Source organism: Heterodontus francisci, chromosome 5 (genome assembly GCF_036365525.1).
Source record: "Heterodontus francisci isolate sHetFra1 chromosome 5, sHetFra1.hap1, whole genome shotgun sequence".
NCBI classification, from domain to species: domain Eukaryota; kingdom Metazoa; phylum Chordata; class Chondrichthyes; order Heterodontiformes; family Heterodontidae; genus Heterodontus; species Heterodontus francisci.
The window spans coordinates 198,906,489-198,929,407 of NC_090375.1; the positions used below are offsets into that span (position 1 = coordinate 198,906,489).

General features: G+C 49.2%; 1 protein-coding gene across 2 annotated transcripts in view; it reads right to left on the reverse strand.

The window, feature by feature from the left end:
- fkbp9 (FKBP prolyl isomerase 9) overlaps positions 1-22,919 on the reverse strand; it is a 39,330-nt gene continuing 16,411 nt past the window's right edge. Inside the window, exons 6-10 of one of the 2 annotated variants that reach the window (XM_068032607.1) lie at positions 20,859-21,004; positions 20,117-20,306; positions 7,109-7,254; positions 6,104-6,264; positions 1-3,548 (exon numbers count right to left, since the gene is read on the reverse strand). In XM_068032607.1, coding sequence (XP_067888708.1) covers positions 3,369-3,548; positions 6,104-6,264; positions 7,109-7,254; positions 20,117-20,306; positions 20,859-21,004 — 823 coding nt within the window. In that variant the 3' untranslated portion in view covers positions 1-3,368. Of the gene's footprint in view, positions 3,549-6,103; positions 6,268-7,108; positions 7,255-20,116; positions 20,307-20,858; positions 21,005-22,919 lie in introns of both variants that reach the window. The other variant, XM_068032606.1, reaches the window with a different exon arrangement.

The window sequence follows — 22,919 nt, forward strand, 5'->3', positions numbered from 1 at the left end:
AACTATCCACATGGGCTCCATTTATTCACCGCAACTTGTCTACACACTATATGGAGCCATTTATTGGCAACAAGACCAAATGCTGGAAAGTGGGATTAGGCTGGGTGGCTTTTTTTTCCCCGGCCGGCGCAGACACGATGGGCCAAGTGGCCTCTTTGCTGCAAACTTTCTATGATTTGTCTGAATTCGAGAAGCAGGCAAGGGAGTGAACTGGTCTTGGCATGTTTAAAGCAAACTAAATACTGCAGTCTTTACCAAAAGCAAAGACTTCAACACATGTAACTGAAATTTACATAGTTTGGCTGCAGAAGCCGAACGTTCTCACAAAAAAGGAACTTTCTCAGCCCAAATATACATAAGTTGAACCAAAACAACTCTTTCTCTACTTAAGCATGAGATTTCAACAGACAAATGTTAACATTTTTCCTGAAAATAAATCATTTCAAAGTAAAATTCTTTAGTGAAAAGCTAAAAACAAGTTTTTTTTTAATAAAAGCATGATGGAGGTAGCACTAAGTTACTAAACTGAGGATATTCAGTGTTGTATTTTGGAGCAAAAGAGTAGAATCAGCAATTACCTTTACTGAAAGTCCGAAATAATTGCTCTTCTATTCTCAAGAAGTTGCCTTTGGAATGCTTTGACGTCAAAAACCAATGAAAAAGTCTAATGGAACGCTGGCCTTTACCTCAAAGGCAGGTTGGAATTCAAAGGGGAGGAAGTGATACTTCAGTTGCACAGGTCCTTGGTTAGACCCCATCTGGAGTAACTGTTTTCAATATTGGGCAGCAAACCTTAGGAAGATCAGACTGAATTTGGAGGTGGTACAGCACAGATTCACCAGAATGATACCAGAGATTAGAGGGTTATGATGACAGGTTGCATAATCTTGCCTTGTATTCCCTCAAGTTTAGAAGATTAAGAGGGGATCAAAATGATAGAAATTTGATAGGGTAGATACAGAGAAACTATTTCCTCTGGTGGAGGAATCCAGAACAAAGGAGCATAATCTTAAAATTAGAGCTAGGCAGCTCAGGGACGAAATCAAGAAGCACTTCTTCACACAAAGAGTAGGGGAAACGTGCAAGTTTCTCCTCCAAGAGGCTGTGTATGTTGGGGGTTAACTAAGATGGATAGGATTTTGTTACGCAATGGTATCAAGGGTTATGCAGCAAAATAGAGGTGCAGATCAGCCATGATCTAACTGAACAGTGGAACAGGCTCAAGAGGCTGAATGCCCACTACCTGTTCCCACATCAGCCCTATAACTTTATTTATGGGATAACAGCAGCATGGAGCCTCAAATGAGGAGACCTGGCTCACAAGAATCTATTCTGATGCTGCAGTGCAAGGAGCGAGAGAAACAGGACTCTGGTAGCAACAGACTTGTGTTCAAACAGCACTGGTCCAGTAAGTGGTGATTAACAGTGTATTTGGAGTTCTGCAATGCAAAGGACATTGTTCTAGACAATTGTACGGAATGTACCACAGGCAGGCAGTTAACATAAGCTTTGATGCATTTGGTGCCAAAGCTGTGTGGAAATTTTAGGTTCATACTGAATATTCACATGCAGTGGAACAGCTCCTCTCTGGTCAGGCTTAAGGGCTTCCTCAATATTGTTGGACTGACATGGCCAGATCTTTGGTAATGGAAAGGGTAGACTCTGGTACAGAAATGGCAGTCTAGCAATTTAAAAATGGTTTAAAGTTTAAAGTCAGACATTGCTTGGCTGTGGAGACTTGGTTTCTGCAGCCTGGTAGATAAAACCTTCTTTGTCCAGCCATTGTCCACGTGTGTCTACATCTTCCTGATTGTTCCTTTCTTTCAGATAGCAAGGTGGTATCATGAGCAAAGAGAACAAAAGCTCTTTTAATAGCAGCTACCAGATTATTGAGGAAGATTGAGAAACCGTGTGAGCTGTGAGTACTTTGCTAGGGGACCTCGGAGCAAGTGTAAAGACAAGATGACAAACACTCATGGTTCATTGCCCAATCTTTATGTCCTCTAAAGGATTCTCAGCTGTGTGAGATGAAGAGGTCACATTACAGTGGCTACGCTACAGCATGTGCGAGAACAAAGGCAGTGTTCACTTTATTGGTGCATTTTTATTTCACACCAGTTCCAGGAAACACTAATGTGCACAAGTAAAGGTGGTTTATGAAAAATGAAATCTTACACCACAGGAGGCTATTCAGCTTATTGTGCGTACGGTGGCTCTATGAAAGAGCTTTCCAATTAGTCCCACACCCCTGCTCAGTCAGGACACCAGTAGCTTGATTTCCATAGCCATCTATTTGGCATAAATCTCCTGTTTATACAGTACAAAATAGGACATGATTAGTGTTTACATTGTTCAAAGCAAGTGTTTTTGAGTCTATGTTCCTAGAATTGTGAAATGCATCAGGTTGTAGTATGGGATACAGCCCAGAGCCTGCACAAAGGGCGAAGGAAAATGTAAAATTATGCACGTCTTTGGAGCTTGTCTGCTACAAATCGTCACAACTGCAACCTGACCACCATTCTCCTCCAATTCTCTCACTGGCTTGGTGGATCTTGAGATGACCGTTGTACAATACAAGAAGAAATGGAGTTACACTGTAGGGAGTGTGAACTATCATTAAAAGGCCATTTTCATTCACGAACTAGCAATCTCAGAACACTGAATACAGGCCCATACCCTACTTGGAGCAATGTCTCACAGCGCGAGGGCTACAGCAATTGATTGCATTCTTTTCCCCTCCGCATTCATTTTATTCATGGATGCTGTGAAGGCCCTCATGGAAAAGGGTGCACCGTAAGTAATGTACTGGGTGACAGGCATTGAATCTGTTCTTTCCATTGTAGTGTTGTATACTGGGAATCAGTCCTAGTCATCCAAAAATATAAATTAAAAAATAAATCTGATTGGTCCTCAATGAATAAAAGATTGACCAACAAAAAGTAGAATATAAAAGTTGCAAGATATACTTTCAAATACTAATGGACTATTTAAATTTTTTGGCACAAGAGCTGTGATTGTTGATATTAAATTGGATATGAAATTAGACTTCAGTAAAATAAATTGGAGTGTATAGCCTGGGGCTGGGGAGGGGAAAAAGATTGCTCTCCTTCTACATACAGATTAAAATTCAAATGTAAAAAAAAATATATAAAAAAAACAGAAATAGCTTCTGTGGATCAACCGTGCTCAGGAGCTAGCGAACACGATACCTAATTCAGTCTTAGTGGAGCAATTGGGAATCAGTGTTTTCAATGTCACCGATATGCTATAGAATAAAAACATGGACAAAACCCACCTCCCAACCAACAAACCAAAGGTTAACTCTTTACTCTTCCACTCAATAGCAGCATAGATGTGCGACCTTGGCCTTATAGTTCATCATGAGGGGTCTCCTCCTCATCCTTCAGCTTGAACTCGTCAGCACTTATCTTGCCATCTCCATTTCGGTCCTGGTTGGAGAACATGTTCTCGATGATTTTTTCTGGAGAAAAGCCAGGGGCCAGTTTCCCCTGACCACTCTCCACTTGGGCCAGAATGTATTTGGAGAACTGTAGCAGAGAAGAAAAATAGTAGATTTTAGACAAGTCTGAAACCAGGGAAAGAGCTGGCCACAGCTGTTTCTCACATCACTTCTTTTAGTCTGGAGAAACTGCAAGGTCTTTTAGTTTTGAGGTGTTAGCTGTGGCTCATCTGAGTCAGAAGGTCATGGGTTCATGTCACACTCTGGAGACTTGAGCACAAAATCTTGGCTGACAGTCCCAGTGGCAGTACAGCGGGAGTGCTGCACTGTTGGAGGATTCGTCCTTCAGATGAAATGTTAAACTAAGTGGATGTAAAAGATTCCATGGCACTACTCGAAGAGCAGGGGAGTTGTCCCCAGTCAATATGTAGTGACCAGACATCAATAACAAACTTGTTTTATATAGCGCTTTTAACGTAGTAAAATGTCCCAAGGTGCTTCACATCATTATCAAACATAATTTGATAATGAGCCACATAAGGTAATAGGAGGCCAGCCAATCAAAAGCTTGGTCAAAGATGTAGCTTTTAAGGAGCAACTTAAAGGAGAAGAGAGAGAGGTTTAGGAAGGAAATTTCAGGGTTTAGAGCCCAGGCAACTAAAGGCCCGACCACCAATGGTGGAGTGATTAAAACTGGGGATGCTCAAGAATTGAAGGAGCACAGAGATCTTGGAGGGCTGTGGGGCTGGAGGAGATTACAGAGATGCGGAGGGGTGCAGCCATGGAGAGATTTGAAAACAAGGATGAGAATTTTAAAATGGAGATGTTGCTTAACCAATGTAGGTCAGTGAGCACAACGGTGATGGTAAACGGCATTTGATAAGAGTAAGGACACAGGCAGCAGAGTTTTGTATAATCTCAAGTTTACGGAAGGTAGAATTTGGGAGGCCGGACTGTAGTGTGTTAAAATAGTCAAGTCTGGTGGTAACAAAGGTACGGGCGAGGGTTTCAGCAGCAGATGAACTGAGAGAGGGGCAGAGCTGGGAGATGTTACAGAGGTGGAAATAGGCATTCTTAGTGCGGATATGTGGTCAGAAGCTTATTTCAGGGTAAAATACGATACTACTTTGCGCACAGTCTGGTTCAGCCTCAGACAGTTACCAAGGTGAGGGATGAAGTTGGTAGCTAGGGAACAGAGTTGGTGGAGAGACCAAAAACAATAGCTTCAGTCTTGCCAATATTTAGCTGGAGGAAATTGCTATTCATCCAGTACTTCAAAAAGAAAAGCACTTCATTGGTTCTAAAAGTTTTGGGATATACCGAGCTTGTGAAAGGCATCATATTAACGCAAGTTCTTTCTTTACTGATGTCCCATCAGGCAACTCAGCACAGAAGGTCAATCTAACCTAACTCCTTCCTGATCTGTTTAGCACAGCTGTTCACTGGGTTGCTATGCTGGGCCAATGATGGAGAGTGCTAGCTGTATCATCTCATTACCTCTCACTATAATGTTGCTCTAGGACTGTCCGATGCAGACACTGGGCATCAATTTAAGAGAGTGTTCCACTCTCGAACACTCCTTGATAAACAAACAAAATTCATACAAAAAAAAACTAACATAAATACCCAAAAGTAAATGAGGAATTTAAAGCATTCCCACTGGAACACTCCTCCTCGTCTCAGTTGAGAGGATAGTTTATTTTTGGCCAAATGAATGTTGGATTCGCCACTCTGAATAACATCCTGCCACGTATTATCTCTGGCAAGACTGTATTAACATTTGCCGATATCATTAACTGAGCTGCAGTGAACACACAGACAGTATAATCATCATTTCCTCTTCCTCCTCTGAGACAGCCCATTTCTTCCACTGCTTTTACACCCTGCAGATCACGCTCTAGGTTGTTTCTGTAACCAAGACCCTTAGTCGCAATCATACCAAACCCGCAATATCAATTAGCCAAAATCCATTTACCCTGTTTCTCCAGGATTTACACTGATCATCTGTGAAAGTTTTACCTGGCCACACCTTCACGACCCCCTCTCCCCCAACCCGCCCAAACACAACCCTCATCCACCCGCTGCACACATCCACACCTGTTCTTTTTCACCCCCCTTCCATACCCACCCTCCACATGCTCACGCCCCCTCCGAACATACCCCTACCACAGCCACCCTCCCCCTCAGCCTTTTCCAAACATCTCCTCCTCTATACCCTCCAATCTCCCCCCAAACACTCCACTCCTCCCCCACTTTTCCCAAACACCCCCTTCGCCCATATCCTGATCACCCCCTTCCAAACACACACCTCCCCCACACCCACCCTCCCAAAATCCCCCCTCCAATACTGACCCAAACACTCCCCTCCTACAGCCACCCTCCACCACAGCCCTTTCCAAACACCCCCTCCCCCATACCCTCACGACCCCTCCCCGCAAAACACTCCACTTATCCCCCACTTTTCCCAAACACCCCCTTCACCCATATCCTGACCACCCCCTCCCAAATACTCCGCTCCCACAGCCACACCTGCCCACCCTGCTTCCTCCCTCACACCCTCCTCCTACACACACACACACTCACTCTCTCTTTCTCTCCCTGAGTCTATGGTGTTTCTCCATTAAAAGCCATTATTAACCTTACCTCCTCCTGATTGACCTCCTTGTTCTTGTCCTTGTCCATCTCTTGAAAGAGATCTGGTGATACCTCGGAAGTCCAAACGAACATATAACCCTCCGGGAGACCTGAAACCAATTCTACCAGCTCAACGTCAAAAATGAGCACAGCGCTGCCTGGTACCTCTCCTGCTGTAAGATAGGATAGCAATGTTTACACCAGCACTGTAACCAACATGCTTATCATTCTTCACACTTCATTCTCCAAAGTGTCATTTAAGTCCCAACACTTCTTCATTACGATCAGGGAACCTCAAGCTGCAGCCTGGATGGGATTCACTGGGATGCACAAGACAGAGAAACAGATTGTCCAGCGGACCTCTACTTTACCGGGAGGGATCCTGATGTAGTGATGGTAGGGAGGGGAAAATATCAGAAATGGGCAATTCTAGATTCTGCTGCTGCCAACATTCAGAAACTTCTCTAACTTGTAAGATCTAATTTTTGCACCACACTATCTGAGAACACTAGCACTTAATGCAGTTGCACATCATTACAACTTGTACTACAAATCATAACTCACTTTTATTATCCTGAAAATGACCATCACAGTGGCTATCCCAACTTTGTTAACAGCACAGGGAGTGAAATAAAAACAGAAAGTGCTGGAAATATTCAGCAGGTCAGGCAGCATCTGTGGACAGAGAAGCACAGTTAATGGTTCAGGTCTGAGACCTTTCATCCGACCTGAAACGTTAACTCTGCTTCTCTCTCCAGAGATGCTGCCAGACCTGCTGAGTATTTCCAGCACTTTCTGTTTTTATTTCAGACTTCCAGCTTCTGCCGTATTTTGCTTTTACTTCAGCACTGGGAATGACCCCATCAATACTGAAACTGACAGCAGAGGCCCCAAATAAAGTCAGTTACAGCTTGAGTTTTCGTTGAGTTTAATCATGCTTCCAACCAATTAACAAACTATTAAGGAGCAAAATGCACGGACTCAACAATAGCAGCAAGTTGTTACGTTACGTACCAACTCCCCTCTCTCCATAACCCAGGTGAGGTGGTATAATGATGGTCCGTTTCTCGTCAACGCACATATTAGTGAGGCCCTTGTCCATTCCTATGACAACTTGACCAGATCCCAGGACGATGTTGTACGTTTTTCCATAGTTGTGACTGAAAGAAGATACAACTTTCCAGCCTGGTTTACATAAACAATAACTCTGACCTTTTGTCAGTGCGCAATATCTGAAGATTAATGGCAGCTAAACCGATTAAAACACAGCCACAAAGCTGATTGTGGTTAGACAGCAGCTTACGTTACCAGCTGCTAACATCTTCACAAATGTGACACACACCATCCTCCAGCCCAGGGGTAATGAACCAACTTCTCCCAGACACTCCCAGTGATCAGGTTGACATACTCTCGCTTCTAATTTGGGGAGGGGAGGGGGCAAGAGAGAGATGGAAATGCCTCTACCTTTGAGATTGGGAAGTCACTGTGTTAGAAATTCCAGGACAAAAGCCAGTGTCCCAACACAGGGTTAAACAAAATCTGAAGCCAGATGGGAGAGCTCGTCAGCTCACATTCTGAATTTTCTTTCAGAACATCTGTTATTAAATGGCGGCAGATTTTCATTCCTTTCCACATCAGCAGATACCAGACTAACGTGGAGCTAATGGCCAAGGGCAACATGTTGAAACAGAATCCTGTCTGTGAGCATTTTACTCTATTTATCTGAAGCCTGATTCACAAAGTCACAGCCAGTGTGTACATGCCTCAAACATGCAGTGAATCAGAGAATCTGAATGATTCACAGCCAGTCTCCAAGAAACAACAGAAGCAGGCCATTCAGCCCAACCAGTCCATTCAGGTGTTAATTCTGCACACGGGCAGTATCCTAATCCCATGTACCTGTCCTGTTCCCATATCCCTTTTATAGCGAGATATACATAAAAAGAAAGTGGAGCTATAATGCTAAATCTGTATAAAACCTCAGTAAGTTCACAGTTAGAGCACTGCGGACACCACACTAGAGGGAGGAAGGATATTGAGGTGATGAATGGGGTACAGCACCAACAGACTGGGCTACTGGCTACTGTGGGGAAAAGCAAATATGACAAAAGACAAAAACAAATGGAGCTGTGCTCATTATGAGAGAGGAGATTGTGGGGTGATTTGATAGCAGTGTTAAATCATGCAAGGATGGGGTAGTGTAGATAGCAATCTGGTTAGACAGCAGCTCATGTTGCTAGCTTCCAACTCCACCATACGTTTGCCTATGTAGCACACACCATCCTCCAGTCCAGGTGTGAGGAACAAACTGCTCCCAGATGCTGCCAGTGGTCAGCTTTATGTACTCTTGCTTCTAATTTGGAGGGGGAGGGCAGGGGGGAGGAAGGAGAGATGTTAGGAGGGGAGGGGTGAGGAGGGCAGGGAGCAGGAGGGCAGGGGGGGCTTCAGAGCGAGAGACTTCAGAGTGAGGGTATTCGAGACGCCCATACCCACAGTGCTGGGATGTTAAAGAGCCACATGCAGCAGACCCCCGGCCTATGTCAATGTGTCACACTGTAATTACATCTTCCTGCCAGTGGAGTGCTGTACAGCGTCAATTTTGCATCTCCCAGCTCCAGCCTGTACTGCAGAGATACCCCTGGGCTGCAAACAACCCTGCTAGTCTGCTTCACAAATTACCACACATCTCAGTTATGAAAATACTGTAAAACACATAAAATTAATGACAGAGTGCGACATTTAAAATGGAGGCTGAATTCTGTCTGCCGGTCTTGGTCTGATTACTCCCTACCCACTAACCCCAATTCACCTGAAGACTAGTTAATGATACTGGGCAGAGGAACAGCGCAAAATCAAACTCAACACTACACTCCCAACAGGAGTAGAAAATAAAAAGGCTCAGTTAAAACCTGGATTGCAATTTAAAAGCTTTTCCGTCATGAGGTTTCAGTATGGCCGAGAAATGCCTTTCAATTTCAAGACATAATTTTCCCATCTGTGTCTCATTAACAACAGTCGGTGACTGGCCACATAGCCTGAGGTTTTAGCCGACTGACATTGCTGAATGAAAGCAGGGGAACACACTCATTCCATACTGTCCTGAAGGGGCTGGCGCAGGACTGTAGGCGAGAAGACAGAAACAGCCTGAAAACAGGAGTTGCAGAAAGACTGGAGTCCAGCATTAATTGCTGAAGGTCCCTTGGACACAGATTCTGGATCCTCCCTCAGTCCCAGAGACTAGCTGCTCGGCTTTGTAGTTAAAGGGTTCAGCAACGCCTGCAGCTTGCACCTTGTTGGTCATCTACTTTCTAAATAATACTGGGACATGGTGATTGACATCTAGTAGAGGAAAGGACATCGATCCCCATGCAACAGGAGAACCACTGCATATCTCGCTGTACAGATCACCTGATTGGGTGTTTGCAGCCAGGAGTTCTGATGGCAAAAGGAACTGCATTTATATCGCAACTTTCACAACCTCAGGAAATTCAAAAGTGTTTCATGCCCCAATTACTTTTAATGTGTAGTCACTGTTGTAATTTAGGAAACGCAGCAGCCAATTTCTGCATAGTAAGCTCCCACAAACAGCAATGTGATAATTATCAGATAATCTGTTTTAGGCCATTAGTTGAGAGATTGGCCAGGACACTGGGGATAACTCCCCTGCTCTACTTTGGAATAGTGCCATGGGATCTGTTACATCCACCTGAGAGGGAAGGTGGAGCCTCAGTTTAATGTCTCATCCGACGGCACCTCCGACAGTGCAGCACACCCTCAGTGCTGCAATGGCAGTGTCGACCTGGATTTTGTGCTCAAACCTCTGGAGTGGGGCTTGAATGCAGAACCGAGGCGAGAATACTACCCACTGAGTCACAGCTGGCACGTGAAGCTCTCTGCAGGTCGATTCTCAATGGGGGAATACAGACTTCCCTGTAAAGCAGGAAAAAGAATTCTTAAAAAAGCAACCAAACAGCACATGGGAGGAAGCTAAAGACTGAAGATAATTCTTTCCCTCCTCCCCTCTACCTCGCCCACATCACCCCCTGCAAAAGAAACGCTCTCGCCTTTGAATCAGGTATTGTACTTAAAAAAAGCTGCAGGGTTTTCTGTTTTGCAAGACTCGCTGGTCGAAGGGACAGGAATCTTTGTATCTTTGTGCTGAAACTGCAGAAATCTCCTTTATGCACATGTTTATGATTCTGTGAACAGCAGAAATCTCTCCCCATCCCCCACTCTAAAGCTCTCATTTCACTCTGGATCTAACCAGGCTAGGCTGCAAATCACCATGGATACAAGTCAGCCCCAACCCCCACCACCGCCATTTCCCCAGTCCTGAAATTAACCACAGCCTTTCTGAAGATGAATTCTCTACATCTTCTAAGCAGGGACGTAATTAATCACAGGGCATCTTTCAGCCGTTTCATAGGTACATAGGAGCAGGAGTAGGCCATTCAGCCCATCGAGCCTGCTCCGCCAGTCAATTAGAACATGGCTGATCATCTACCTCAACGCCACTTTCCCGCACTATCCCCACATCCCGGGACGTCATTAGTATCCAGATATTTATCGATTTCTGTCTTGAAAATGCTCAATGATTGAGGTTTCACAGCCCTCTGGGGTAGAGAGGAGAGCGGGAGGAGGGGGGCAGAGGGAGGGAGACCCAGACAGGGAGGGAGGGAGAGCCAGACAGGGAGAGAGAAGGAGAGAGAGAGAGAGAGAAGGAGACAGAGGGAGAGAGAAGGAGAGAGAGAGAGAGAGGCAGGGGGAGAGAGAGAGAGGCAGAGGGGGAAGAGAGAGAGAGGCAGAGGGGGAAGAGAGAGAGAGGCAGAGGGGGAAGAGAGAGAGAGGCAGAGGGGGAAGAGAGAGAGAGAGAGAGAGGCAGAGGGGGAGAGAGAGAGAGGCAGAGGGGGAGAGAGAGAGAGGGGCAGAGGGGGAGAGAGAGAGGGGCAGAGGGGGAGAGAGAGAGGGAGGCAGAGGGGGAAGAGAGAGAGAGGCAGAGGGGGGAGAGAGAGAGAGAGAGAGAGGCAGAGGGGGAGAGAGAGAGAGGCAGAGGGGGAGAGAGAGAGAGGGGCAGAGGGGGAGAGAGAGAGAGAGGCAGAGGGGGAGAGAGAGAGAGAGGCAGAGGGGGAGAGAGAGAGAGAGGCAGAGGGGGAGAGAGAGAGAGAGGCAGAGGGGGAGAGAGAGAGAGAGGCAGAGGGGGAGAGAGAGAGAGAGGCAGAGGGGGAGAGAGAGAGAGAGGCAGAGGGGGAGAGAGAGAGGCAGAGGGGGAGAGAGAGAGAGAGGCAGAGGGGGAGAGAGAGAGAGAGGCAGAGGGGGAGAGAGAGAGAGAGGCAGAGGGGGAGAGAGAGAGAGAGGCAGAGGGGGAGAGAGAGAGAGAGGCAGAGGGGGAGAGAGAGAGAGAGGCAGAGGGGGGGGAGAGAGAGAGAGAGAGGCAGAGGGGGGGAGAGAGAGAGAGAGAGGCAGAGGGGGGGAGAGAGAGAGAGAGAGGCAGAGGGGGGGAGAGAGAGAGAGAGAGGCAGAGGGTGGGAGAGAGAGAGAGAGAGGCAGAGGGTGGGAGAGAGAGAGAGAGAGGCAGAGGTGGGGAGAGAGAGAGAGAGAGGCGGAGGGTGGGAGAGAGAGAGAGAGAGAGGCGGAGGGTGGGAGAGAGAGAGAGGCGGAGGGTGGGAGAGAGAGAGAGGCGGAGGGTGGGAGAGAGAGAGAGTGAGAGGCAGGGGGGCGGAGAGAGAGTGAGAGGCAGGGGGACGGAGAGAGAGAGAGAGGAGGGGGGGGAGAGGGAGGGGGGGGGAGAGGGAGGGGGGGGAGAGGGAGGGGGGGGAGAGGGAGGGGGGGAGAGGGAGGGGGGGAGAGGGAGGGGGAGAGAGGGAGGGGGAGAGAGGGAGGGGGAGAGAGGGAGGGGGTGAGAGGGAGGGGGTGAGAGGGAGGGGGTGAGAGGGAGGGGGTGAGAGGGAGGGGGTGAGAGGGAGGGGGTGAGAGGGAGGGGGTGAGAGGGAGGGGGTGAGAGGGAGGGGGTGAGAGGGAGGGGGTGAGAGGGAGGGGGTGAGAGGGAGGGGGTGAGAGGGAGGGGGTGAGAGGGAGGGGGTGAGAGGGAGGGGGGGAGAGGGAGGGGGGGAGAGGGAGGGGGGGAGAGGGAGGGGGGGAGAGGGAGGGGGGGAGAGGGAGGGGGGGAGAGGGAGGGGGGGAGAGGGAGGGGAGAGGGAGGGGAGAGGGAGGGGAGAGGGAGGGGAGAGGGAGGGGAGAGGGAGGGGAGAGGGAGGGGAGAGGGAGGGGAGAGGGAGGGGAGAGGGAGGGGAGAGGGAGGGGAGAGGGAGGGGAGAGGGAGGGGAGAGGGAGGGGAGAGGGAGGGGAAAAGGAGGGGAAAAGGAGGGGAAAAGGAGGGGGGAGGGGAAAAGGAGGGGGGAGGGGAAAAGGAGGGGGGAGGGGAAAAGGAGGGGGGAGGGGAAAAGGAGGGGGGAGGGGAAAAGGAGGGGGGAGGGGAAAAGGAGGGGGGAGGGGAAAAGGAGGGGGGAGGGGAAAAGGAGGGGGGAGGGGAAAAGGAGGGGGGAGGGGAAAAGGAGGGGGGAGGGGAAAAGGAGGGGGAGGGGAAAAGGAGGGGGGAGGGGAAAAGGAGGGGGGAGGGGAAAAGGAGGGGGGAGGGGAAAGGGAGGGGGGCAAGAGGAGGGGGAGGGGGGCGAGGAGGGGGAGGGGGGGCAAGAGGAGGGGGAGGGGGGGCAAGAGGAGGGGGAGGGGGGGCAAGAGGAGGGGGAGGGGGGCAAGAGGAGGGGGAGGGGGGCAAGAGGAGGGGGAGGGGGGCAAGAGGAGGGCAAGAGGAGGGGGAGGGGGGCAAGAGGAGGGGGAGGGGGGCAAGAGGAGGGGGAGGGGGGCAAGAGGAGGGGGAGGGGGGCAAGAGGAGGGGGAGGGGGGCAAGAGGAGGGGGAGGGGGGCAAGAGGAGGGGGAGGGGGGCAAGAGGAGGGGGAGGGGGGCAAGAGGAGGGGGAGGGGGGCAAGAGGAGGGGGAGGGGGGCAAGAGGAGGGGGAGGGGGGCAAGAGGAGGGGGAGGGGGGCAAGAGGAGGGGGAGGGGGGCAAGAGGAGGGGGAGGGGGGCAAGAGGAGGGGGAGGGGGCAAGAGGAGGGGGAGGGGGCAAGAGGAGGGGGAGGGGGCAAGAGGAGGGGGAGGGGGCGAGGAGGGGGAGGGGGCAAGAGGAGGGGGAGGGGGCAAGAGGAGGGGGAGGGGGCAAGAGGAGGGGGAGGGGGCAAGAGGAGGGGGAGGGGGCAAGAGGAGGGGGAGGGGGCAAGAGGAGGGGGAGGGGGCAAGGGGAGGGGGAGGGGGCAAGGGGAGGGGGCAAGAGGAGGGGGAGGGGGCAAGAGGAGGGGGAGTTGGCAAGAGGAGGGGGGGGCAAGAGGAGGGGGAGGGGGCAAGAGGAGGGGGAGGGGGCAAGAGGAGGGGGAGGGGGCAAGAGGAGGGGGAGGGGGCAAGAGGAGGGGGAGGGGGCAAGAGGAGGGGGAGGGGGCAAGAGGAGGGGGAGGGGGGAAGGGGAGGGGGGAAGAGGAGAGGGGAGGGGAGAGGGGTGGGGGAGAAGGTGGGGCGGAGGGGGAGAAGGTGGGGCGGAGGGGGAGAAGGTGGGGCGGAGGGGGAGAAGGTGGGGCGGAGGGGGAGAAGGTGGGGCGGAGGGGGAGAAGGTGGGGCGGAGGGGGAGAAGGTGGGGCGGAGGGGGAGAAGGTGGGGCGGAGGGGGAGAAGGTGGGGCGGAGGGGGAGAAGGTGGGGCGGAGGGGGAGAAGGTGGGGCGGAGGGGGAGAAGGTGGGGCGGAGGGGGAGAAGGTGGGGCGGAGGGGGAGAAGGTGGGGCGGGGGGGAGAAGGTGGGGCGGGGGGGAGAAGGTGGGGCGGGGGGGAGAAGGTGGGGCGGGGGGGAGAAGGTGGGGCGGGGGGGAGAAGGTGGGGCGGAGGGGGAGAGGTAGGGGGAGAGGAAGGAGGGTGTGGGGGAACGGGAGAGGGGGAACGGGAGAGGGGGAACGGGAGAGGGGGAACGGGAGAGGGGGAACGGGAGAGGGGGAAAAGGGAGGCGGAGAGGGGAGAAGGGGGAGGCGGCGAGGGGAGAAGGGGGAGGCGGCGAGGGAGAGAGGGGGAGGCGGCGAGGGAGAGAGGGGGAGGCGGCGAGGGAGAGAGGGGGAGGCGGCGAGGGAGAGAGGGGGAGGCGGCGAGGGAGAGAGGGGGAGGCGGCGAGGGAGAGAGGGGGAGGCGGCGAGGGAGAGAGGGGGAGGCGGCGAGGGAGAGAGGGGGAGGCGGCGAGGGAGAGAGGGGGAGGCGGCGAGGGAGAGAGGGGGAGGCGGCGAGGGAGAGAGGGGGAGGCGGCGAGGGAGAGAGGGGGAGGCGGCGAGGGAGAGAGGGGGAGGCGGCGAGGGAGAGAGGGGGAGGCGGCGAGGGAGAGAGGGGGAGGCGGCGAGGGAGAGAGGGGGAGGCGGCGAGGGAGAGAGGGGGAGGCGGCGAGGGAGAGAGGGGGAGGCGGCGAGGGAGAGAGGGGGAGGCGGCGAGGGAGAGAGAGAGAGAGACGCAGAGAGAGACGCAGAGAGAGAGAGGGACGCAGAGAGAGAGAGAGGGACGCAGAGAGAGAGAGAGAGAGGGACGCAGCGAGAGAGAGAGAGGAACGCAGCGAGAGAGTGAGAGAGAGGGACGCAGCGAGAGAGTGAGAGAGAGGGACGCAGCGAGAGAGTGAGAGAGAGGGACGCAGCGAGAGAGTGAGAGAGAGGGACGCAGCGAGAGAGTGAGAGAGAGGGACGCAGCGAGAGAGTGAGAGAGAGGGACGCAGCGAGAGAGTGAGAGAGAGGGACGCAGAGAGAGAGAGGAACGCAGCGAGAGAGTGAGAGAGGGAGGGACGCAGCGAGAGAGAGAGAGAGGAACGCAGCAAGAGAGAGAGAGAGAGAGGAATGCAGCGAGAGAGTGAGAGAGAGGGACGCAGCGAGAGAGAGAGAGAGAGGAACGCAGCGAGAGAGAGAGAGAGAGGAACGCAGCGAGAGAGTGAGAGAGAGGGACGCAGCGAGAGAGAGGAATGCAGCGAGAGAGTCAGAGAGAGGGACGCAGCGAGAGAGAGAGAGAGAGAGAGGGACGCAGCGAGAGAGAGAGAGGAACGCAGCGAGAGAGTGAGAGAGAGGGACGCAGCGAGAGAGTGAGAGAGAGGGACGCAGCGAGAGAGTGAGAGAGAGGGACGCAGCGAGAGAGTGAGAGAGAGGGACGCAGCGAGAGAGTGAGAGAGAGGGACGCAGCGAGAGAGTGAGAGAGAGGGACGCAGCGAGAGAGTGAGAGAGAGGGACGCAGCGAGAGAGTGAGAGAGAGGGACGCAGCGAGAGAGTGAGAGAGAGGGACGCAGCGAGAGAGTGAGAGAGAGGGACGCAGCGAGAGAGTGAGAGAGAGGGACGCAGAGAGAGAGAGGAACGCAGCGAGAGAGTGAGAGAGGGAGGGACGCAGCGAGAGAGAGAGAGAGGAACGCAGCGAGAGAGAGAGAGAGAGAGAGGAATGCAGCGAGAGAGTGAGAGAGAGGGACGCAGCGAGAGAGAGAGAGAGAGGAACGCAGCGAGAGAGAGAGAGAGAGAGGAACGCAGCGAGAGAGTGAGAGAGAGGGACGCAGCGAGAGAGAGAAATGCAGCGAGAGAGTCAGAGAGAGGGACGCAGCGAGAGAGTCAGAGAGAGGGACGCAGCGAGAGAGTCAGAGAGAGGGACGCAGCGAGAGAGTCAGAGAGAGGGACGCAGCGAGAGAGTCAGAGAGAGGGACGCGAGAGAGTCAGAGAGAGGGACGCAGCGAGAGAGAGAGAGAGGGACGCAGCGAGAGACAGAGAGAGAGAGTATGGCATCCCATCCACAAACATTCCCTCCCTCCACCACCAATGCACATTGGCAGCATTTGATATCACAAATAGAAATAAAAAGTACAATCTGATAGCCATTATAGAGACAAGGCTGCAGAATGATACAGATTGGGACTTGAATATTGAAGGGTGCATGAATTTTAGGAAGCACAGGAAGTTAGAAAAAAGTGGAGGCTCTGTTAATTAATGATGGTATTAATGCAATACAGAGGTATGACCTAAGTTCAGGACACCAGGATGCAGAAGCGGTTTGCGTCCAGATGAAAAATGATAAAGGCAAAATGTCACTTCTGGGAGTGGTGTACAGGCCTCCTATCAGTAGCCACACAGTAGGATGGGGTATAAAGGAAGAAATAATGGGCGCTTGTCAGAAATCTAAGGCAACAATCATGGGGGAATTTAATCTACATATAGACTGGAAAAATCAGATGGCAAAAGTAGCCTTGATGAGGAGTTTATAGAATGTTTTCGGGTAGTTTCTTAGAACAGCAAGTTCTGGAGCAGGCTATCCTAGACCTGGTATTGTGCAATGAGATAGGATTAATTAACGACCTCATTGTGAAGGCACCCCGAGGCAGCAGCGATCATAATATGATTGAATTTTACATTCAGTTTGAGGGAGAGAAAAGTGGATCTAAGACTAGTACTTAAACAAAAGCAATTATGAGGGCATGAAAGCAGAGCTAGCAAAAATGAACTGGCAAAGTAGGTGAAGGGATAGGTCAATACAGAAGCAGTGGCAGACATTGACGGGGATATTTCAGAACCCGCAAAATAGATACATTTCAACGAGAAAAAAATTCCTAGGGGAGGACCCACCATCCATGGTTAACTAAAAAAGTTAAAGATAGTATCAAACTTAAAGAAGACGCATACAATTGCGCAAAGATGGGTGGCAAAAGATTGGACAGAATATTAAAAGCAGCAAAAAATGATTAAAAGATTAATAAGGAGAGAAAAATTAGAGTACAAGAGAAAGCTGGTGAGAAATACAAGAATTTCTATTGATATTTAAAAAAGAGTTAACCAAGTTAACCGCAGCCTCACAGCTCCAGCGACCTGGGTTCGGTTCTGTGTACTGCCTGTGCGGAGTTTGCAAGTTCTCCCTGTGACTGCGTGGGTTTCCGCCCGGTGCTCCGGTTTCCTCCCACAACCAAAGACTTGCAGGTTGATGGTAAATTGGCCATTATAAATTGCCCCTAGTGTAGGTAGGTGGTAGGAGAATTGAGGGAAGGTGAGGATGTGGTAGGGAATATGGGATTAATGTCAAATTAGTATAAATGGGTGGTTGATGGTCGGCACAGACTCAGTGGGCCGAAGGGCCTGCTTCAGTGCTGTATCTCTCTATGACTCTAAGTCAGCGTTGGTCCTATAGAAAGTGAGTCTGGGGAATTAGTAAGGGAAAATAAGGAGATGGAAGATGAACTGAACAGGTATTTTGCATCGGTCTTCACCATAGAGGATACAAGTAACATCCCAGAAATAGCTGTAAATCAAGAAATCGAAAGGAGGAAGGAACTCAAGAAAATTACAATTACCAGGAAAGTGGGACTGAGCAAAATTGTTGGAGCTGCGGGCTAACAAGTCCCCAGGTCCTGATGGACTTCATCCTAGGGTCTTAAAAGAAGTGGCTAGTGCGATAGTTGATGCATTGGTTTTAATTTTCCAAATTTCCCCACATTCGGGGAAGGTTCCATTAGATTGGAAAATAGCGAATGTAACTCCTTTATTCAAAAAGGGGAGACAGAAAGCAGGAAACTACAGACTAGTTAGCTGACAGCTTCTGACATTTTCCCTAAGACAGATATTATTAAAGATGTTATGGCAGAGCACTTAGAAAAATTCAAGGTAATCAAGTAGAGTCAAAATGGTTTTGTGAAAGGGAAATCATGTTTAACCTATTTATTGGAGTTCTTTGAAGAAATAACATGCGCTGTGGATAAAGGGGAACTGGTGGATGTATTGTACTTAGATTTCCAGAAGGCATTTGATAAGGTGCCACATCAAAGGTTACTGTGGAAAATAAAAGCAAGGTGTAGGGGTAACATTTTGGCATGGACGGAAGATTGGCTAGCTAACAGGAAACAAAGAGCAGGCAAAAATGCGTAATTTTCTGGTTGGCAAGATGTAACAAGTGGTGTGCCACAGGGATCTGTGCTGGGGCCTCAACGTTTTACAATTATATAGATGACTAGGATGAAGGAATTGAAGGTATGGTTGCTAAATTTGCTGATGACACAAAGATCAGTAGGAAATTAGGTTGTGAAGAGGATGTAAGGAGGTTACAAAAGGATATAGAAAGGGTAAGTGAGCGGGCAAAGATGTGGCAAATAGAGTATAATGTGGAAAAATGTGAAACTGTCCATTATGGCAAGAAGAATAAAAAAAGCATATAATTTAAACGGTGAGTGCAGAGCTCTGAGATGCAGAGGGATCTGGGTGTCCTAGTACATGAATCACAAAATGTTAGTATGTAGGTACTGCAAGTAATTAGGAAAGCTAATAGAATGTTATCATTTATTGCGAGGGGAATGGAATACAAAAGTTATGCTTCAGCTATACAAGTGATTGGTGAGATCATATCTGGAGTACTGTGTACAGTATTGGTCTCCTTATTTAAGGAAGGTTGAAAATGCGTTGGAAGCAGTTCACTAATACCTGGAATGGGTGGGTTGTCTTATGAGGCTTGTATCCACTGGAGTTTAGAAAAGTAAGAGGCGACTTGATTGAAACATATAAGATTCTGAGGGGTTTAGACAGGGTGGATGTGGAAAGGATGTTTCCTCTTGTCGAAGAATCGAGAACTAGGGGTCACTGTTTAAAAATAAGGGGTCACCCATTTAAGACAGAGATGAGGAGAAATGTTTTCTCTCAGAGGGTCGAGAGTCTTTGAAAATACCTTCCTCAAAAAGCAGTGGAAGCAAAGTCTTTGAATACTTTTAAGGCAGAGCTCATTGATAAGCAGGGGGTGAAAGGTTATTGATGGTAGACGGGAATGTGCAGTTAAGATTACAATCAGATCAACCATGATCTTGCTGAACAGCGGAGCAGGCTCAAGGGGCCGAGTGGCCTACTCCTGCTCCTAATTCGTATATCGTATGGGAACACCAGCATCTGCAAGTTCCCCTCCAAGCCCCACACCATCCTGACTTGGAACTATATTGCCGTTCCTTTACTGTCACTGGATCAAAAACCTGGAACTCCCTCCATAACAGCACCTTATGTGTATCTACACCACATTGACTGCAGCAGTTCAAGAAGGTGGCTCTCCACCACTTTCTCAAGGGCAATTAGGGATAAGCAACAAATGCTGGCCTTGCCAGCGAAATCACATCTCATGAACGAATAAAAAACAAAAGGATGTGCCAGCAGTGGCTCAGTGGGTAACACTCTCACCTGTTGAGTCAGAAGGTTGGGGGTTCAAGTCCTGCAGACTCGAGCACAAAACTCTAGGCTGACAGTCCCAGTGCCGTACTGAGGGAGTGCTGCACTGTCGGAGGGGTCGTCTTTTCGGATGAAACGCTAAACCCAGGCCCTAGCTGCCCTCTCAGGTGTACATAAAAGATCCCATGGTCAGTTATCCCTGGTGTCCTGGCCAATATTAATCCCTCAACCATCATCACCAAAACAGATTATCCAGTCATTATCTAAAAGGAAGGACTTGCATTTCTAAAATGCCTTTCACAACCTCAATGTGACCCAGAGCTCTTTACTTCAGCAAGGAAATGGAGTACTTTTGAAGTGCAGTCACTGATGTGACATAGGAAATTCTCTCATTTCTGTTTGTGGGAGCTTGCTGTGCACAAATTGGCTGCCATTTTTAAAAAATGGTTTCTCTTCTAAAAGTACTTCATTGGCTGTAAAGTGCTTTTGGGATGCCTTGAGGTGGTGAAAGGCGCTACAGAAATGCAAGTTCTTTCCACACCAAACTCTCCTCCTGGATATTGCCCTCTCCATTAACCCAACATTTTGGAAGAAGTTCCATTCACAATTGTTAAACACTAATCCAATCAGTCTACTTGTCAGCTCCCCACTGCAAAATAAATGGTTGCTTAACCAGGTTAAGTAGTAAAATATCCATTCTACCTCCACAATGAAACAACTTGCTCTGCTCAAACTATGGAAAAAGTAACCAGTCCACTTTACACCAGCATCATCCGAAGTGTAGCACAGTAGCAATACTTACGTAGAATCTAATTTTGTTCCATCCATCAGTGTTGCATTGTAGTGATACTTGATGTAGTCTCCTTTTTTGCTCAGGATGGTGCAGTTACTAGGTTTGTGGTAGGTCTTGATCTCGATTTCATCGGATGGGTTGTGGATATCAATCATATGGATGTGAAAAACTAGGACAGCAGAGCCTGGGATGGTTCCACCTATTTCACATATTAAAAGGCAGGACAGAGCAACATTGGTTAATATCTGGAAGAAAATCCACTCAACACAAAATTCCGCGTGACAATCAGTTCAGATCAGAACCAAATCTGTTTTCTTTAAATAAAAATTTTACTAGTCCAAAGTGGCAAGACTGGGGAAGAAGTCCAAGAGAAGTGAGCCCAGGGCACGAAGAGTTTCAGCAGTGAAGTTTTTCGAACCAGGTAATGGATTACGCAAACAGTATAATTCCATGTACGAATGATGTTGATTTTTCCCATTAAATGGACTGGATTTGCCCAAAGAGGAATCCAATTCAAGGGTCTCCATCATAATAAGAAAAAGTATATTTTTGAGTAATATTAAATGAATTTTATATAAGACCATTATTTCTTTTATAAAACAGAGAATACTTTAAACAAAAAGTACAATGTAACATAAGTTACGTTACAATGTTAAAATACTGCTAGACTTCTGTTTATTCCCCGGTTACATTTCCTCTCTCTAAAAACAAAGTCAGAAGAAATAATACAATCGCATACACACTAACTTACTTATCCCTTCTTCACCATATCCCAGGTGAGGTGGGATTACAATTGTTCTTTTCTCTCCAACACACACGCCCAGTAATCCTTCCTCCATCCCTGCAATAACGTAGCCCTTCCCTACGTATGTGTCATAAGTGTGATTCCGGGAATAGCTGAAAAAGAAATCATTGTGGATATGGTGATTTTCTCACTTCAGATGTGAAGAACTACAAGGGAACAGCTGTCCCTACTAGCCCAGTATGTACTGTCTCCCTCCCCACATCCCTCTCACACACACACACACACAGACAGACACAATCCAGGACAGGGGTAAAAGCAACCATGGAATATCACAGATGCGAAAGGAAATCTTTCTCCAGGAATTTTACTCTCCATAGCAATGGCTCAGAAGAGATGTGAAAATGTGCAAATCTGAAGAGGTGGGTTATACCTCCAGTGACTCTGCAGTTCCTCACTCAAACCTCGAACACCTGTCCAACCTCAACTCCAGGCTCTCCTGCCCAATAACAAACCCTGATACTATTGTTCACCATCTCACTGCTGACTCTTGGCACACCTCCATTGGAAGAAGGGGAGTAGAGACAGCCCTGGTAATTATAGACCTGTGAGCCTTACTTTGGTTGTGGGTAAAATGTTGGAAAAGGTTATAAGAGATAGGATTTATAACCATCTTGAAAAGAATAAGTTCATTTGCGATAGTCAGCACGGTTTTGTGAAAGGTAGGTCGTGCCTCACAAACCTTATTGAGTTTTTCGAGAAGGTGACCAAACAGGTGGATGAGGGTAAAGCCGTGGATGTGGTGTATATGGATTTCAGTAAGGCGTTTGATAAGGTTCCCCACGGTAGGCTATTGCAGAAAATACGGAAGTATGGGGTTGAAGGTGATTTAGAGCTTTGGATCAGAAATTGGCTCGTTGAAAGAAGACAGAGGGTGGTGGTTGATGGCAAATGTTCATCCTGGAGTTTAGTTACTAGTGGTGTACCGCAAGGATCTGTTTTGGGGCCACTGCTGTTTGTCATTTTTATAAATGACCTGGATGAGTTAGGGTGGGTTAGTAAATTTGCGGATGACACGAAGGTCGGTGGAGTTGTGGATAGTGTCGAAGGGTGTTGTAGGGTACAGAGGGACATAGATAGGCTGCAGAGCTGGGCTGAGAGATGGCAAATGGAGTTTAATGCGGAGAAGTGTGAGGTGATTCACTTTGGAAGGAGTAACAGCAATGCAGAGTACTGGGCTAATGGGAAGATTCTTGGTAGTCTAGATGAGCAGAGAGATCTTGGTGTCCAGGTACATAAATCCCTGAAAGTTGCTACCCAGGTTAATAGGGCTGTTAAGAAGGCATATGGTGTGTTAGCTTTTATTAGTAGGGGGATCGAGTTTCGGAGCCACGAGGCCATGATGCAGCTGTACAAAACTCTGGTGAGGCCGCACCTTGAGTATTGCGTGCAGTTCTGGTCACCGCATTATAGGAAGGATGTGGAAGCTTTGGAAAGGGTGCAGAGGAGATTTACTAGGATGTTGCCTGGTATGGAGGGAAGGTCTTACGAGGAAAGGCTGAGGGACTTGGGGTTGTTTTCGTTAGAGAGAAGGAGGAGGAGAGGTGACTTAATAGAGACATACAAGATAATCAGAGGGTTAGATAGGGTGGATAGTGAGAGTCTTTTTCCTCGGATGATGATGGCAAACACGAGGGGACATAGCTTTAAGTTGAGGGGTGAAAGATATAGGACAGATGTCAGAGGTAGTTTCTTTACGCAGAGAGTAGTAGGGGCGTGGAACGCCCTGCCTGCAACAGTAGTAGACTCGCCAACTTTAAGGGCATTTAAGTGGTCATTGGATAGACATATGGATGAAAATGGAATAGTGTAGGTCAGATGGTCGGCGCAACATCGAGGGCCGAAGGGCCTGTACTGCGCTGTAATGTTCTAATTCTAATTCTAAGACATAGCATGTGAACTGGGATATCCCTCTATGGAGAGGTTGGGCGTTATGAGGTAGGAAGCTGGTGGGATTGGACTAGAAGATGTCAGGCAGGACTTGGTGCAAAATACAAAACACTCTCAGCT